The following is a 15888-nucleotide window of genomic DNA, read 5'->3' as shown; positions in this document are numbered from 1 at the left end:
CCAGGGACGGGGCCTCCTGCCAGCGAGAGGATCCCCTCTCTCGGATCTGCCCTCTGCCTCCCCAGGCGGCTTTGTGCCTGCTGCTCAGCCAGGGCCATGGTGTCCCTGGTTCTGGGCACCTGGGTTCCACCTGGGTGGGCAGAGTCACTGAGTCCATGTGCATCAGACCCACGGCTCCGTGGAGTCCCAGCGGCAGCCACCTCCAGGGCGGGCTCTGGCTCTGTGGGTTTGGGGTGATAACCAGCGCCCCGCTCCCAGAGTCTGGGGCTTTCAGAGGTGTCAGGAGTGATGGGAGTGGAGGCGGGGGGTGGGGGGGTTGCGAGCAGAGCTGTCTTTGTCACCATCTGCATGATTGCCTGCCCGTCACCCGGAACAGCTGGGCGAGGTTGGGCACAGACAGCGTAGGGCTGGCAGCCTGCGGTCCCATCCTCGGGCGACCCCACCAGGATGCCGGCTGTGCAGCCACAGGGAGTGCCCGCCCTTGGCTCTGCCCCCGGACAAGGCGGGGCTCCCGAGCCTGTCTCCTCACCTGGAGGTGGCACCAAAGCAGACGGGACATGTTCACAAAACCTCCTTCCGTCCCATCCTCGTCCGCGGGGTGGGGCCCAGGCCGCTTCACCCTGGACACCACACCCTCCAGGCTCGTCCCCTCAGTGCGGGGGTCTCGGGGCTCCAGCCCCCCTCCCCCTCCCGCCAGGTGTCTCCCGGGGCTGGGGCTCTGGGTCCCAGTCTCCCTATTGCGTCTCCCAGGAAAGTGCCCATGTTTGGCCTGGAGGCCATCTGGAGGGACGGCCAGGTGGTGGGCCACGTGCGCAGGGCCGACTTCGGCTTCACCATCGACAAGACCCTCGCCTACGGCTACATCCGGGACCCCAGCGGCGGGCCGGTGAGTCGGGGGGTGTTAGCAGGGACCACATGGCAGCTTGGGTGGCCCTGTCTTAGGTGTTGGAAGCCCCCACGGCCTGGGCCTCTGCCCGGGGCCACGGGACACGCGGCCGAGAAGCGGCCTCCTCGTGTGTTTTCATTGTTCTCTCCAAGTCCTGAGTGCCGGGAGGGAGGGCGCCCCTAATCCCAGGGCAGACTCCCCAATGCCTTCCATGGGCCCAGCCCTGTGTTATTCCTGCCAGATGTTGTCTCTGTTGGACCCAGGGATCTGGGCACAGGATCCACCCGCTGGGCCTGGGGCACAGGATCCACCCGCTGGGCCTGGGGCACAGGATCCACCCGCTGGGCCTGGGGCACAGGATCCACCCGCTGGGCCTGGGGCACAGGATCCACCCGCTGGGCCTGGGGCACAGGATCTACCCGCTGGGCCTGGGGCACAGGATCCACCCGCTGGGCCTGGGGCACAGGATCCACCCACTGGGTCTGGGGCACAGGATCCACCCGCTGGGCCTGGGGCACAGGATCCACCCGCTGGGCCTGGGGCACAGGATCCACCCGCTGGGCAGGCCCTTGGTTCAGGGAAGGCCTGCGCGGGGTTGGCTTGCTCGCAGGGGAGGAAGCGAGGCCGAGGTCCTGCTCCGAGAAGCAGCAGGTGTGGGCCCAGCACCACCAGGAAGTAAGGAGTGACGGCGTCTCTCCTCTGCCCCTAGGTCTCCCCAGACTTCGTGAAGAGTGGGGACTACAGCCTGGAGAGGATGGGGGTGACCTACCCTGCCCGGGCTCACCTGAAATCTCCCTTTGACCCCGACAACAAGAGAGTAAAGGGGATCTACTGATGGGCCTACAGGCAGGGCCCCAGCTGCTCAGGCACCAGAGACCTGCCCTCCACCCACCCACTGCTCCCACGGGGCCTCCCCCCCCCCACACCGCCCCATGGCTCCCACGGGGCCTGCACCACCCTGAGCCCAGGACCTGGGCCCCTGCCAGAACGTGGGCCCTCCCTGCCCTCGGGCCAGGCCTGCTCACCTGACAGATGTGGATAGAGAGGATGGGAAGAGGACCCGAGGGCCCAGTCTCTGGTCGGTCACTGGCCAAAAGGTGGTCTCTAGTCCATCCGTCCCCCCAGACACACCTGTGCGTCTTGGGCCAGGACCGTGACAAGCTTCCTAGAAGGTGCTGAGAGCAGACAAGCCCAGAGCTCAGGCAGGGAGGCTCCACCTGCTGCTCCGGGCGGTGGAGGTTTTCAAGGCACCATCCCCCCCCCCCCCCCCCCCGCCAATCGGGGACAGAGCAGAATTGATTAGTAATGTCTGCCTTGGGCACATGCCAGGCAGCTCTGGCCCTCTGATTCAGGCCGCTGGGCGCAGGGCCTGTCCCCGATCCCAGGACGGCGGCGAGGTCTTCCTGCCTCGATGTCCCAGGTTTTCACACAGAGAGTCCCAGTGTGAAGGCCTCGCCCGTACAGACAGGCCATCTGCCTCAGTTTCCCCAGGAGCTCCTTGATGATCATGTCTCAGTAAGAACCTGACAGAACTTCCTGCCTGAGTGGCCTTTGTCCTTGCTGTGTCCTCGTCTCTTCTCTGGACCCTGGGGGAAGGGCCTGGCCTAGGCTCTTCTCTGGGCATCTGCCATGAGGCCCTGCCTCCCTGCCAGGATGGGCGCCTGGCTGCCCCACCCACATGCCCAGGTCCCAGCCCCTCCACTCGCTCCCCCGCCGACTTCATTGCCCACTGGGCACCCCGGGGCCAGACAGCCTCAACCAAGCTGCCCCGCACGGTGTGACTCCCGATCACCACAGTCCTTCCCTGGCTCTCTGGGAAGCAGGGGGACACACTTAGGGACAGAGAGGACAAGGGCCACAGAAGAGCCCCAGGAGCATGGTGGTGATTGGGGTGCAGCCTGGGCTCTCGGGGGCTCACACGGCTTCAGGCTGAGCTGGGACGGGCCCGGCTCGTAAAGCCGTCGCCAGGGAGGACGTTTGGGTCCAGCGGCCTTTGGACAGCTGGTTGGCCCCGTTGCCAGCCCACAGGCGGGGTACAGGGGCCTCGGCGAAGGAGACGGAGCCTGGCCTGCTCACCCCGGGCCTGGCTCCGGCACAGGGGCCTGGGAGGGAGGAGTGGGCCCGAGGGGCCGGGCGGCCACGTCCCAGACAGCCTGGCCTGCCGCGGCGTTCCCTCCACAGCCTGCCGGGTGCTGAGGACCAGGGGGCCGGACTTGCGCTGTAGTCTGACTCCTTCCTCGGAGCTGAGCTCAGAAACGGAAACTCCTGTTTTGCCCGTTTGTGTGTTTGCTGCTCTCCGAGGAGAAACAGCTCTGACCACGTGGAGAGCGCCGGGGTCACGTGCCCAGGCCATCCTGGGCCGCCTCCCACGCTCACCTGCCCCACCCCGCTACAGGAGGTCGCGGTCCCGGAGGGAAAGCCCCTTGTCCAGGGGCACAGAGCAGAGGGAGGAATGGGGCCCTCACTGCACTCGGACCACCACCGGACCGTTCAGAAGGTGGGCAGGGTCTGAGAGGGGCTGGCCGGGTGATACAGCGGCCCCGGCGCCCTCGCTTAGCGTTCACAAGGCCGGGCACGGCGCCTGCTTCCTGAGTGAGGAGGCGGAGGCCAAGGGCCCAGACTGGGGTCAGACCCGGGCAGTGCCCGGGCTCCCGCTGCGGCCTCGGCCTCCGCGTCTGTGGAGCAGGAGCGGCTCGTGTGTGGGCTGAGTGACCACCGGACCAGGCGCAGGGGCAGCTGTCGGCACACGGGCACAGGCAGGCGGGGTGAGGCGGGAGCCAGGGGCTGGGTGCACAGGGCGCCGCAGTGGTTGGTGTGGGAGTCGCCCAACAGGCACCCCTCGGGGGGAGAGAATGCCCAGCGGGAGAGCTCCAGAGCCAGCAGAGGGGATGGCGGTGTCACTGTGGGTGGAGGAAGGTTCCAGAACTGGGTGTGATTGCCAGTCACCATGAATCCTCCGGGGGACCCTGGGTGAGCCCTTTCTCCCCGATTCCCTCTTTGGTGAGACTGGAACAGCACAGTGCTGCTTGGGTGTTTGGGGACAAAATGAGGGTGGCCAGCAGGGCTCGGTGGGTGAGGGGGGAGCTCGGGCAGGCGGGCACGATGGGGCGAGGGGTCTTCTCCTTGGGCCAGGAGGCCAGGGCCAGAGGCTGGGCCCGCTGCAGGCCGCCCTGGCAAGCCTGCCCCCAGGGAGGGCCTCCCCCCAACCTGTCCTCCCGGGCCATAAAGATGAGCGAGGGCGGCAGCTCTCGGGCCGGCGGGTCGGTTCTGGCATTTCCCACGATCGCCCTGTGACTCGGCGCGGGAAGCGTGATTTATACGACGCAGTGCAGACGGTTCGCTCCGAGTGTGATGAGTGGCTCGCAGGCTGCTGAGCTGGCGTCTGCTTGGGAGTAAGTGGGGACTCGAAGGCCCATCCATCACCCCTCCCTCCCTGGAGGCTGGGTAGCGTTTTGCTGATCTGGCTGAACAGTCTGATTTGTTACTTCCCGCAGAAACTGAGAGCTGAGCTTGGCCTTATAGCGGGAGGAGGGTGGAGGCGGGCAGGGAAGCAAGCGTGTCCTAGCTCCCCGCGGGGCACAGGGCCGCATGGGAAGGAGCTCAGCCGAGGCCTCTGGTGGGAGCCAGGCCACCCTGTGTGTGAGCTTTATTGTCAGTCGGCACAGCATTACCCCATTTCACAGATGAGAAAACGGAGGGGCAGGGAGCTGAGATGGTCCGCCCACGTCACACCTGCACTAAGAGGCAGGGGGCTTTCTTATGGGAGGAGGAACCCGGGGCTGCCAGTCCATTTCCCCAGGGAGCCGCCCAGACCCTCACCGGGATCCTGGCCGTCTGGTCTTCGTGGTGGAGCTGCGGTGAGCGTTTCCCTCTAGGAGGGCGAAATGTCCCTTCACCTGAAACGGAGCCGTTTCCCAGGCCAGTCTCTAAGTGGCGAAATGGCTCGTCCTGCCTCCGTGGGCAGGGAAGCCGCCCACTGCAACACCACTCTGCAGGGACACGTCGGAGTGGCACTCGCACCCGGCACAGAGCACGACTGGGCTGGGGACGGGGCCAGTGCCCACAGTCAGGCATGGCTCCTGCCCCAGGAGGGCTGGTGGCTCCCGGAGACACGGGCAGGGCTTTCGGGGCTGTGCTCTGGGCCGCCAGCTGGGCTCTCCTTACAGGCTGGGAGGGCCTTGGTCCAGATGCCCAGGCCTGGTGGGTCCGAGGGGCGCTTGGGAGCCTCTGGCCATGCGGGGGCGGGCGCTGTGGTCTCAGGCAGGGGCACAGTCCAGTCCCTCATCCTGGGCACACTGAGATGTTGCGGGGGGTCTTCACAGAGTGGGGGTGCACAGCGCTGGCATGTGCCCAGGGGTAGCACGGAGGGGGAGCGAGGAGGTGGCCTGCCCCTTAGCCTTGGCCGCCACCGATGTTGACCACGGTGGGGCCGTCGGGGCTCAGACGCTGGCTGGCCGGGCACCGCGGGGCGGGCACTTCCAGCTGCGAGACGATCTCGGGCAGCGGCTGCAGGTCCCACTCCCCCTGCGAGGAAGGGCCATGTGGTAAACTGAGGCTGGGGGTGAAATGGGCGCCGCCTCTCCAGCCATTTTCCCAACCACCTCTTGGCTTCTTGTCCTCAAACCAAACTCCCTCCCCCACCCCCACCCCGAGGCTGCTTGGAGGGCCTCCCTGGAGGTCATCCTGGTACCCCACGCCCCCCTCACCCTCACCTCAGAGCCCCCGGGTGCAGGCGGCAGCAGCAGCTGTTCCTCCCCCACCGGCTGCACCACACCCCCCGTCCGCTGCCACATCCCCCCACTGTCCCCCCGTGTCTTGGTGAGTGTGTCAGCCGGACTGATCGGTAGCAATTAAGCCGGCTCCCAGACGCACCCAGGAAAAGTGCCTCGGGCAGCGGCAGAGCCGGCACCTGACTCAGCCGGGGCCTCAGGGCCTCAGAGAAGGAGGGGACCCGCTCCCTGTCTCAGACGGCGCCTCCCGCCTGCCCTCCCCTCGCTTTATTTTTAGGCTCCGGGGGAGGTGGCTGTCGCCCTGCTCACACCACTCAGATTGGTCCCGTGATGTAATGGCGCCCGGGAGCGGGGAGCCCCCTGCCCACGTGGGTGCTGTCGGTTCCTCCCTCTGCAGGGTCCTCCCTCCGCGGGCTGTCGGCTGTCCGTCTGGGCCCGCCTGTCTAATGGTTTTGAGTGCTCCTTGCCAGCTCCTTGGAGGGGAGTCCTGTCACCCCACACGGGGGTCCTCGGGGGCCTGGGGCTGATGTGGGCACAGGGGGGCAGGCAGCTGCAGGACCTGCTGCAGGGGGCCCAGGGCCAGCGAGGGCTCAGAGCAAGGCCATGGGGGGGGGGGGGCGCACCTGGAAGCGCACGGCCGAGGACTTGTTGCAGTGCATGGCGAGGGGGGCGAAGCCGTACAGGGCCTGGAGCACGTCGCGGCTGAAGGAGTTCCAGGGGACGGAGGCAAACTGCTCGGGGACGGAGGTCTGGGGGCAGGTGCACACCTCCTCGCTGTTGAACCTGGAGGTGGGAGGGAGCAGCCGTCAGGGGCAGGTCGGTGGGAACCCAGCAGGGCAAGGAGACACCCCCTGCAGACGGGGTGGGGTCCCCGGAGAGGCCCTCAGGCCGCCGCCTCCCCAGCAGGCCTCCTGCTCGGGGTGCCTCACAGGCTGATGGCAAACAGCGTCCTCTCCCCTGCCGCCTGGACGGGCTGGGCTGAGGGTGCTGCTCGGGCTGAGTCCGGACTCGGCAGGAAGGGGTGTGGGATCCACTGGTGATGCCTGCCACACCTGCTCCCCCGCTCTGAGGACCTGGCCGGGGCCCCTCAGGGCCTGGCGGGGGAGGGGGGGGTCCTGCCGCCGCCGGCACCTGTTGACGAGGTGGAAGTACTTCTGCAGGAAGCCGGCGTCCACGGCGCTCTTGCAGAGCTCCAGCTGCGTCTGCGGGTAGTAGTGCACGTAGTTGACACACATCTCCTCCAGGATGCCGAAGCCGCCCTGCGGGGGGAGAGGCTGTGGGCTCGGCCCCGGGCGCCCTCACCGCCGCGGCCGTCCTTTGGGTCAGCGCATTCCTTCATTCTTCCGTCCATCCCCTCACTCGTTCAGCTACCCAGCGGTCCAAGTGGATCTCTGCGGCCACTCCCCTGCCCCCAGCAGCTCCGCCCCAGACGGTCCTCCGGAAAGTGCAGACGGTCCGCACGGGGAGCCCCGGGGCAGGGAGAAGTGGGTGACTCACCACGGTGGCCAGCGTTCTGTCTTCCGTGTTGTACGTACAGGAAGTGATGAGCACGTCGCCCTGTGAGCCGAGCCGACAGGCCCGTCAGCCTGCCCAGCCGGGGTGACAGGCGCTTAGGGCCACCCTCCCACGGGACTGAGCCACGGCACATGGTCAGCGGCCCCCGACTGAGGAGTCCGGCAGTGGCCTGGGCCCCACACGTGAGGGTCACAATCTGAGTGTCCCCAGGAGTCATGGCTCCTCGGCTTCCATGGTCCCCTCGTCCGCCGGCCACAGGCATGGGCCTGGCCGGCTGTGCCCCAGCCCTCGGTGAACTTGTGCGAGGCCCACGTGGCCTGGGGCTCCCCTGAGCGTGACCAAAGCCCCACGGGCCACCTCCATGTCTCCAGCTCCCTCTGCGCTCTTGGGCTTGAGGGTGGCTGACTAGGTGGCCAAATGCACGTCCCCGAGTGCTGTCTCCCCACCCCCTGAGCTCCCCGGGACCTCACCGTGGGGCAGCCAGCCCCGGCCCTGGGACATGGAGGGACCTTTGCGTGGCCCCCTACCCCCGATTGCTGTCTGAGTCTCTGGCCCTCCCAGCCTCCGTGGCCCTGACCGGGCACTCACTGGGTGGACGGACACGACCTCCTTCAGCATGCGGATCTCCTGGGGGAGAGCGGGGGGAAGGGGCGCCTCAGAGAGCTGGACCCCACTCCGGCCACCCCCTGGCCCTCTGGGGTGTAAGCTCGTCCCAGCCCCTTGGGGGAGCCAGGCCCGGCTGAGTTTGGCTTCTGCTGGAGGGGTTGGAACAGGATAGATGCTACCACTGGGCCGCCCGGTCCCCCAGATCCGCATCGGCCACAGGCCAGAATCCACCCGAGCAATTAAACCCCCAGGGGAGGGCTGGCCACTGCGTCCCCGCCAGGCATCTGGGCCTGGCCCAGGACACGAGCCCTGGGAGGGGGTGTTCCTGTGGCTGTGGGGAGAGAGAAGGTCAGACAGGCCCGGGCAGGGCGGGGACCCCCACCTGGAAGTGGGGGCTGTAGTGGTTGTCCCTGTTCACAATGGCCCTCTCCCGGCCGTCCCGGGCCAGCACGGTGACCACCTTCCGCCCGGTCAGGTGCGTGTGCAGCTGGGAGGCAAAGATGCGTATCCCCGAGGGAGGCAGGGCCTGTGGGCGGCGCAGGTCAGGGCCTGACCTCGTGGGGGACCTTGCCGCTGCCCTCCGCCTGCTGCTGGCACCGACGGCGGCACAGGGCAGCGAGGCCGAGAGCTTCCCGGGACGTGCACTCCCGGCCCGCCCTTCTCCCCAGCAGGTAACCCCTCCCCCGTCCGAAAACTAGGGGGATGGTCGCCCGAGACGGGCGTCCTGTGGGGACAGCCAGCTCTTTCTGAGCAGCGGCCTGGCCTGGAGCCCCAGATCCCCTCGGGCCCTCGACAAGGACGGTCCCCGGGGCCGCGTCACAGGAAAGGGAACCCCTCGTGGGGAGCCCGCGGGCCCGGCCCGGCTCACCAGCTGCGTGCACTTGTCCGTGCAGTAGCCCGTGAGCGCGAAGGCCGCCTCCCCGGGGGGGATGGCCATCACGGGCGTGTACACCAGGCCCAGCTCCATGATGCCCGCGTCGAAGCGCCGCAGCGTGGCCGTGTAGTACAGGCGGATGCCCGAGGAGTCCCGCCGGCCTGGGAGGGGGCGAGGGGGTGAGTCAAGGTCCCCCCCCCCCCCGCTGCCCTGAGGCAGGAGGCGTGGTCACCCGCCCCTGCTCCCAGCCGGCGGGGCCTTGACCCCGCGCCAGGAGGCAGACCCTTGGTGAGCAGTGTGCTGGGTGCCCTCAGGCAGTCACTGCCGCTCCAGGCCTCCGCGCAACGTCCAGGGCCTCATCCTGAGACCTCAGTGCTTCTACCCGGCACGGCCCAGCCACGCCTGCCAGCTCTCCTTCAGGGTGCTCATTGGGGAGTTAAGCTCCCTGGGCAGCCCCCCGCAGGCACACGGAGGTGAGGGTCAGAGGCCCGTGGACGCTGCCACCCACAGGCCCCGCCCACGACCTGTGGCCTCCAGTCGCCTGTCTCCTGCCTTCCCCTGCCTGGACTGGGCAGCGACTAGGTCCTCAGGACTTCGGGTGGAGCGCTGGGAGGGTCCCGTGGAGGAAAAAGCGGGGGCGGGGCTGGACAACCCTGGGAATGTAGGCAGAGCTGGGAGGTGGGCGGGGAGCCCAGCCAACGGAGTGTTCGTTCCCAACTTACAGACGTGGAAACTGAGGCTCAGAGCCTAAGATCACAGCCGGGGACGTGGCCGAGCTGGGAACGGAGCCCGGGGCCTTGGTGGGGGGCTGGGTCTCCCACTGACTTGCTCGGAGGTGAAGCCAAGAACCCCTCCGCCTCTGCTTCCTCCCTCCCTCCGCCCGCAACTCAGGGTGCACACTCGGCCCTGCACCTCAGCGGGTCGGAGGATAGCGCTGGCTCGCGCGCGCAGACGGGATTAGATACTGAGATCACGGTGGGGCTCTGGTATTTATAGGAAAGCAGCCGTTTCCAGATTTGTGGAGTGACAGGCGCGCCCCTATATTTGGTGACGGATCCATAAATACACCCAGAGAATCAGGAGGAGACAGACTTCCCTGGCGCTTCGGGAGTTCTCAGAAACCCATTTGCTTTCTGCTTTCCATGAGCAGTAAATCCCATCCCCCGTGAGGCCCCGCTGATGCATGTCCTCCCTGTGTGCCGCCCACGATTCCCGCGGTGGGAAGAAAGTCACCGTGGGAGGTGAGCAGACCCGCCGGGTGAGGGTCACCCCCGCCCCCCCCACCCCCATCACGCAGCTGGGGAGCGGCGGGCGGGACCAGCCTGCTGATAGTCTGATCTCTCACGCCTTTTCTGCCCCCCACGTCCTTGAGCCACCTGGTGGGCGCACCCTAACTCTAGCTCCTGCTCTGGCTGGCCCTGCAGCGTGAGCCAAGCCTGCGGGAGAAGGTGGCACGTTCGCTCAGCCACCCAACAGCCACCGCCTCCTTACAGCTCTGGTCTCAGACCAGCCCTGCTCAGGTCAAGGCCAGCCAGTCCCTGCAAGGCTGCGTGATCATGGAGACCACAGCGGCCCAGAGCCCGACTTCCTGGCTCCCAGATCCCTCCTCACTTTGTGGCCTTGTGGGTCCCTACACTCTGAGCCTTAATTTCCTCATCTGCAAAATGGGTATGCAGGAACCTCTACCTGCCTGTCCCCGGGGCTGGTACCTGGGACAGTACCGTGTCCCTGGTGCTGAGCCAGCCCGGCAAGGCCCTGCCCCGGGAGCCCACTGCGGTCCCAGGAGACGGATAGCGAACAGTGAGCGAGAGAGGTGAGAGGGACGCATGCCCCATGGGTCACAGCAGGAGGCCAGACTTTGGGGGGTGGGGGAGTCCAGTGCCCAGGGGAAGGCAGAGGCGGCCCCGGAGAAACAGCTCGAGCTCCTACCTTGTATCTTGAGCGGGTTGTGGTAGTGAACTTCCAGGCGGAGAAACCTGGAGGACCCGGCACCCCCGAAAGCAAGGCCCGCTTCCTCCGGGTAGTAAAAGGCCTGCAGGGAGCGGAGGGAGGCGGGTTGGGCATCAGGTACAGCAGCCCCGGCAGACAGACTGGGGGTCCGAGGGGGTTCCGGGTGGCAAACCCACCTGACTGTTGGGCCTGAGCTGCAGGGGGTGGGGCCTGAGCCGCGGGGGTGGGGCCTGAGCCACAGGGGGTGGGGCCAGAGCTGCAGGGGGTGGGGCCTGAGCCGCGGGGGATGGTGCCAGAGCTGCAGGGGGTGGGGCCTGAGCTGCGGGGGTGGGGCCTGAGCTGCAGGGGGTGGGGCCTGAGCCGCGGGGGTGGGGCCTGAGCTGCAGGGGGTGGGGCCTGAGCTGCAGGGGGTGGGGCCTGAGCCACAGGGGATGGGGCCAGAGCTGCAGGGGGTGGGGCCTGAGCTGCAGGGGTGGGGCCTGAGCTGCAGGGGGTGGGGCCTGAGCTGCAGGGGGTGGGGCCTGAGCCGCAGGGGTGGGGCCAGAGCTGCAGGGGGTGGGGCCTGAGCTGCAGGGGGTGGGGCCTGAGCCGCGGGGGTGGGGCCTGAGCCGCAGGGGGTGGGGCCTGAGCTGCAGGGGTGGTGGTGGGGCAGCGGATTAGAACAGTGCTCTCCCGCTGATGGGCAGCTCATCGCCAGTGCACACCACTTTCCTGGACTCGGGGCCGGCCCCTCTGGACGTGGAGGAAGCTGAGGAAAGCCCCACGGTGCAGCCCAGGGCGGCTGCGACACCTGCCCATCACCCGGGACCACCCAGGGCACAAACCCCTCCGCTCCAGCCAGACCCGAGATCAGTACCACAGAGAGCACAGCTCTGGGCTTTTGCATTTTTGCAGAAAAGTAACAAAGGCTGGGAAAAGTCCCGCTGCTCCGAGGAGCGGGATGACAGCGCACGGGTCTCGGGGGGACTGGGGGGGCCCTCTTGGCAGCCTCACAAGCACCCTGCGGAGCCCCATCATGGGGCCTCTCGGAGAAGTGGGGACACAGGTGTGGAGGGGACCCTGACTCCCGCGGAGGCCCGGGGACGCACCTTGGCGCCCAGGGCCCAGGCGGCCAGCACGTGGCGGCAGTAGTTGAGGCGCTCCGGCTTCATCTTGGAGTCGCAGGGCCCGCTGAAGTGGGGGAAGCTCTCGAACCCGGCCGCGCACTGGAACACCTCCATGTGGTGCACCAGCGCCTCGTTGCCCTTGGTGACAATGGGCTCGTACTGCGGGTGGAGGGGACACCGAGTCTTGGGCGGGGACACCGCCCGCCCACCCACTGGGAGATGCTCAGAGCAATTGCGCTCTGAGTTAAGCTGCTTCTGAATGAAGGGGGAGGTGGCCTGACAGACAGACAGACACCCGGCCATTCCAGTCCCAGGGGAAGAAGCAGAACTCAGGGCATCAGTTGCCTTGGTCCAGACTGGGAGCTGGGGTGCAGAGGCCCTGGGAGGTGGGGTGCAGAGGCCCTGGGAGGTGGGGTGCAGAGGCCCTGGGAGGTGGGGTGCGAGGCCCTGGGAGGTGGGGTGCAGAGGCCCTGGGAGGTGGGGTGCGAGGCCCTGGGAGGTGGGGTGCGAGGCCCTGGGAGGTGGGGTGCAGAGGCCCTGGGAGGTGGGGTGTGAGGCCCTGGGAAGTGGGGTGCAGAGGCCCTGGGAGGTGGGGTGCGATGGATCAGACCACACTTGTGGCTGCAGGAAGGTCAGGTGCCCAGGGTTCGGGACACCTGGCTCAACCAGGACCTCGGACAGCTTCCGGGACAGGGCGGGGTGCCAGGGCCAGGGACAGCTCTCCAGGCCCCCAGGCAGCAGGCCCCGCCCCCACGTACCATGACGATGTGGTGCCGGGGGAAGCCGGCGGGGAGCTCGGTCATGTAGCACCAGTAGGTGGTCTCCTGGCCGGGGATGAGGACGTCGGGGGCGCGGACCTCCATGGTGCGCACGTCGGCGGGCAGGGCCGGGCGGGAGATGTTGGGCTTCAGCAGCTGCACCCTCTGCAGCCCCGTGCGCAGGCCGGAGGTGTTGATGGCCTCCAGCGACGAGAAGGGCTGCTCCAGGATCCCGTACACCAGGTGGACGGTGCCGTCCTGCAGCCGAGACCGGGCCGGCCATCGTCCACGCGGACCCCAGAGCAGGGCTCCTGGTCACCCGGGGCGCCAGGCCCCTGCCCGCCCCGCCTGGCAGATGGCATGCCCAGCACTGACCAAGAAGGCAGCCGCCAGCCTCGCTGGTGCCGGATGGAGCGGGCATGGAAAGTTCTAGTGGCTACGAGCTGGAGGTCACAGGCAGGTTCGGGGGGCAGGGGCTGGGCTGGCTTTCACGTGCTGCCGTGAACTCAAACCCAGACCCACCACCCACCTCGATGAGGTAGTCCCGGGGGTCGCAGGTGCTGAAGGGCCGCCGGAAGAGCAGGGTCAGGCCCTGCGGGGTCCTCTGGGCCTGCAGCAGCTGGTAGTCCTGCTGGGCGTCCAGGTGGATCTGTCCCTTCTGGTCACTCCAGGCGTCCTGCAGGGACAGGACGGGCTCGGAGCGAAGGTTGCTGCCCACAGCGCGGGGCACACGGGCCCTGTGGGTCCGGGGTCTGGCCGGGGCCAGGGGCTCACCCACGTCCTGTCTCCCTTCCCCTGGGGCCTGGAAGCAGGGCTCTCAGAGGCCAGCAGGTCCAGGGCTGCTCAGTCCCAGACCTCCAGGTGGGACCAGGAGTCTGTCTTGCTAAGAAGGTGCCATGACTGGGAAGGGCCTTAGACGAACACCGCTCCCACTGGCCTGCGGAGGGCGGGCCGTGGCGGCGCGTGGAGCCGTGGAGGGGAGACGGCAGAGGGCTGCACGGGAGAGGACCAGGCACAGTGCTTCAGGCGGCCCTCGGCTCATGCCCGTCCTGCGCTCCTGCTCCCCCGAGAGTGGGCACCGCCTTAACCCTGCACCTGGGCGTCTTGCTCCCCTCGCCCCATCCTCCCCTCCTCGCTTGGAGAGGGTAAACTGAGGCCGGGAGGAAACAGACCTGCTGCATTCCCCCAGGATGATAAGCAGCCCTGGCTGACCCCCCCCCCCCCCCGCCCCGGCAGCTGCTTCCCTTGCACCAGGGGCTTGGCCAGAGCTGGGGACGCGTGGGGTGGGGGTGGGGGTGGGGGGCTGGGAGGGACAGCCTTCCCCACCCAGGGCCTCTGTTCTGCTCAGGAACACCGGCCTCGGGACCTGTTTTCACTGCCTCAGGGCCACCGCCTTTCCTCATTACCTTGAGAAAAAAGAAAGCTGCCTGCGATTTTGCAACCATGTTCCCAGGAGAAAAGGCTGCGGGACTCAGTTAAACGCAGGCAGAGGTAACACCCGGGCTGGGAACCTAGAACGTGTTTGTTGAACATCTTGCCGGAGGAGGAAAGCAAGCCCGACAGTTGTTTGCAGAGGAATTTGTTGTGCAAATGAATTCTGCAGCGCGGGAGGGGGGGCCCGGCTCACTTGGCAGCTGCGAAGCCGCACAGGGGGCTGCGTGACCTCCCAGCTACTGAGTGCCCCTGTCGTGGGAGGCGGGCCGCCCCGGGGCCAGGTTTGCCCCCACCAGGCAGCTCCGGCCCCTCCGACCTGGGTGGCCCCACGCAGCTCCCCCAGCCGCGGTCCTCACCGGTGAACCCAGCAACGTACCCTCCTGCGGGGCTGTCGTGGGCACTGAAGGGAGCACAGTCAGGGGTTTGTGCTCATAGGGATGCTGGTGGCAGGCCCAGCTGGGGAGGAGGGCGGGAGGGGGGCTCAGGACAGGGGCTGGGCCCCCACCCCGGGACCTCCCTTGAATTTGTGGAGGCCCCAACGTTGCTCTAGTTTAAAAGGAAACTTCCCCCTTTCTCTACCCGCTCCAGCAAGAACGGGGTGCATTTCCAAGGCCAGGAGTCAGAGCTCAGCTCCGTGGGGGCTGCGCCTGCTCGGCTGACCTGCGTGTGCAAACCTAGTCCAGCCAGCACCGCGGCCCGGGCCCGGGTGTGCACGCGGGCACCGCGCTTGGTCACGTGCGAGGGTGTGGGTGCCCCGGACGTTGATCGTGTGAGTGGAGAATGCGGGTCCGCGCTCAGGGTGGCGGTGGAGTGGGTGCACGTGTGTGGCTGCCTGTCCTGCCCCCGCGGCTGCGCTCCTCGGGCCGGGGCGTCCTGTTGCTTGGGGTGCGCAGCCGGGGACCCTGGAGAGCATCTGTTTCTCACTCTGCCCTCAAGTTGGCGAGCTTGGGACTCAGGGTCAAGGAGGAGGCGTGTAGGAGGGAGGCCGGCTGGGAGGCTGGGTAGGGCCGGCTCAGGGCGGAGGAGACTCACCCCAAAGTAGGCGCTGTCCCCGTTCGTCCAGAGCACGACCAGGTCGGCGTTCTCCAGCTCCCCGCGGTCCGACATCCCGAACAGCACCCCGGCCGTGAGCTCGCGCACCAGCAGCTGGAAGTGGACGGTCTCCTGCGCGTAGCTGACGTTCCAGGAGAGCTCCAGGGTCCCCTCGGGGTCCAGGGGGATGCGGTAGGGGAAGGGGCTCTCGGGGGGCGTCGAGCCCTGCAGCGCGGCCACCAGGATGACCAGGAACACGGCCACCGCCGTGCCGTACATGGAGGCGGCCTCGCGCGCGCTGGGGCTGGGGACCTGCATGGCTGGCGCGCGGCCGCCCCACCTGGCCCTTTATGTCCCGGCCCTCGGGGGGCTGGGCCCGGGCGGCCGCCGTAATCACATTTGTCTGCCGGGCAATTGAATTGTCCGGGCGACCCTCCCACCTGCTCGTGCCCCGGGCCAAACGCTTTGCCTCCCTGGCTCCCCTAATTGGCACTGATGGGGCATGGACACCGTCAGCGGGAATTGGAGCGGACTGGCCGAGCGATTGCCACCGGGGAGGGTGCTCCCTGCAGCCACAGCCTTTGCCCGCCCTCCCGCCAGGCACCCCCGACCACCAGGCAGGCCGTCCGGCCTGTCCCCCCCAGCCGACGGGATAGGCCCCGTGCCGCCCCATTCGGGGATGGGCAGACTGAGACCCCAAAGTTATCTCCAAGGTGACAGTGAGTGATGCGACCGTGCTGCTGGAGGCCTGGCCCACGGAGCCATTCTACAAGGCTGGAGGGTGGGCCACTTTCAAACTAAAAATAAAAGCCGATCCCCAAATAGGCCCTGTGTTTAGACACTCTCCCGCGGCCTGCTGTTCCGATTGTTCCCCCACAGGCTCCAGCTGGCGCCGCGGCTGCTGCAGAAGCAGTGGGTGCAGTGCTGGGGGTGGGGACAGATGGCGCGGGCACGGCACTGGGGGGGCTGGGGGGCATTTCTGGGCAGCAGACTCGGC

The 15888-nt window shown here is 67.8% G+C and overlaps 2 protein-coding genes across 3 annotated transcripts in view; one reads left to right on the top strand and one right to left on the bottom strand.

Moving 5' to 3' along the window:
* SARDH (sarcosine dehydrogenase) overlaps window positions 1-2430 on the top strand; it is a 38764-nt gene extending 36334 nt beyond the window's left edge. For both annotated transcript variants that reach the window (XM_059658436.1, XM_059658435.1), the window contains exons 20-21: window positions 751-886; window positions 1596-2430. In XM_059658436.1, coding sequence (XP_059514419.1) covers window positions 751-886; window positions 1596-1721 — 262 coding nt within the window. In that variant the 3' untranslated portion in view covers window positions 1722-2430. The remainder of the gene's footprint in view (window positions 1-750; window positions 887-1595) is intronic.
* A 2848-nt stretch (window positions 2431-5278) lies between these two features.
* On the bottom strand, window positions 5279-15209 carry DBH (dopamine beta-hydroxylase). Its single transcript, XM_059658445.1, has 12 exons — window positions 14892-15209; window positions 12955-13101; window positions 12426-12683; window positions 11650-11826; window positions 10541-10643; window positions 8606-8772; window positions 8120-8263; window positions 7720-7758; window positions 7114-7173; window positions 6748-6875; window positions 6240-6399; window positions 5279-5410 (listed from the first exon to the last, which is right to left on the bottom strand). Exons 1-12 carry the CDS (start codon window positions 15207-15209, stop codon window positions 5279-5281), a joined length of 1833 nt encoding a protein of 610 aa, XP_059514428.1.
* Between the last annotated feature and the right edge of the window lie 679 nt (window positions 15210-15888).

Source organism: Myotis daubentonii, chromosome 11 (assembly GCF_963259705.1).
Source record: "Myotis daubentonii chromosome 11, mMyoDau2.1, whole genome shotgun sequence".
NCBI classification, from domain to species: domain Eukaryota; kingdom Metazoa; phylum Chordata; class Mammalia; order Chiroptera; family Vespertilionidae; genus Myotis; species Myotis daubentonii.
The sequence above is the reverse complement of the archived record's forward strand: the minus strand, read 5'-3'. Positions and strand labels throughout refer to the sequence as shown.

What these genes read in the sequence shown, in the direction of transcription:
- DBH (XM_059658445.1), bottom strand. Translation starts at nt 15,209, where the DNA reads ATGCAGGTCCCCAGCCCCAGCGCGCGCGAGGCCGCCTCCATGTACGGC. An exon ending in CCTGGGCCCTGGGCGCCAAG is followed by an intron (nt 10,644 to 11,649) that starts GTGCGTCCCCGG and finishes CGCTCCCTGCAG; the next exon opens with GCCTTTTACTACCCGGAGGA. An exon ending in AGGTCGTGTCCGTCCACCCA is followed by an intron (nt 7,174 to 7,719) that starts GTGAGTGCCCGG and finishes CTCGGCTCACAG; the next exon opens with GGCGACGTGCTCATCACTTC.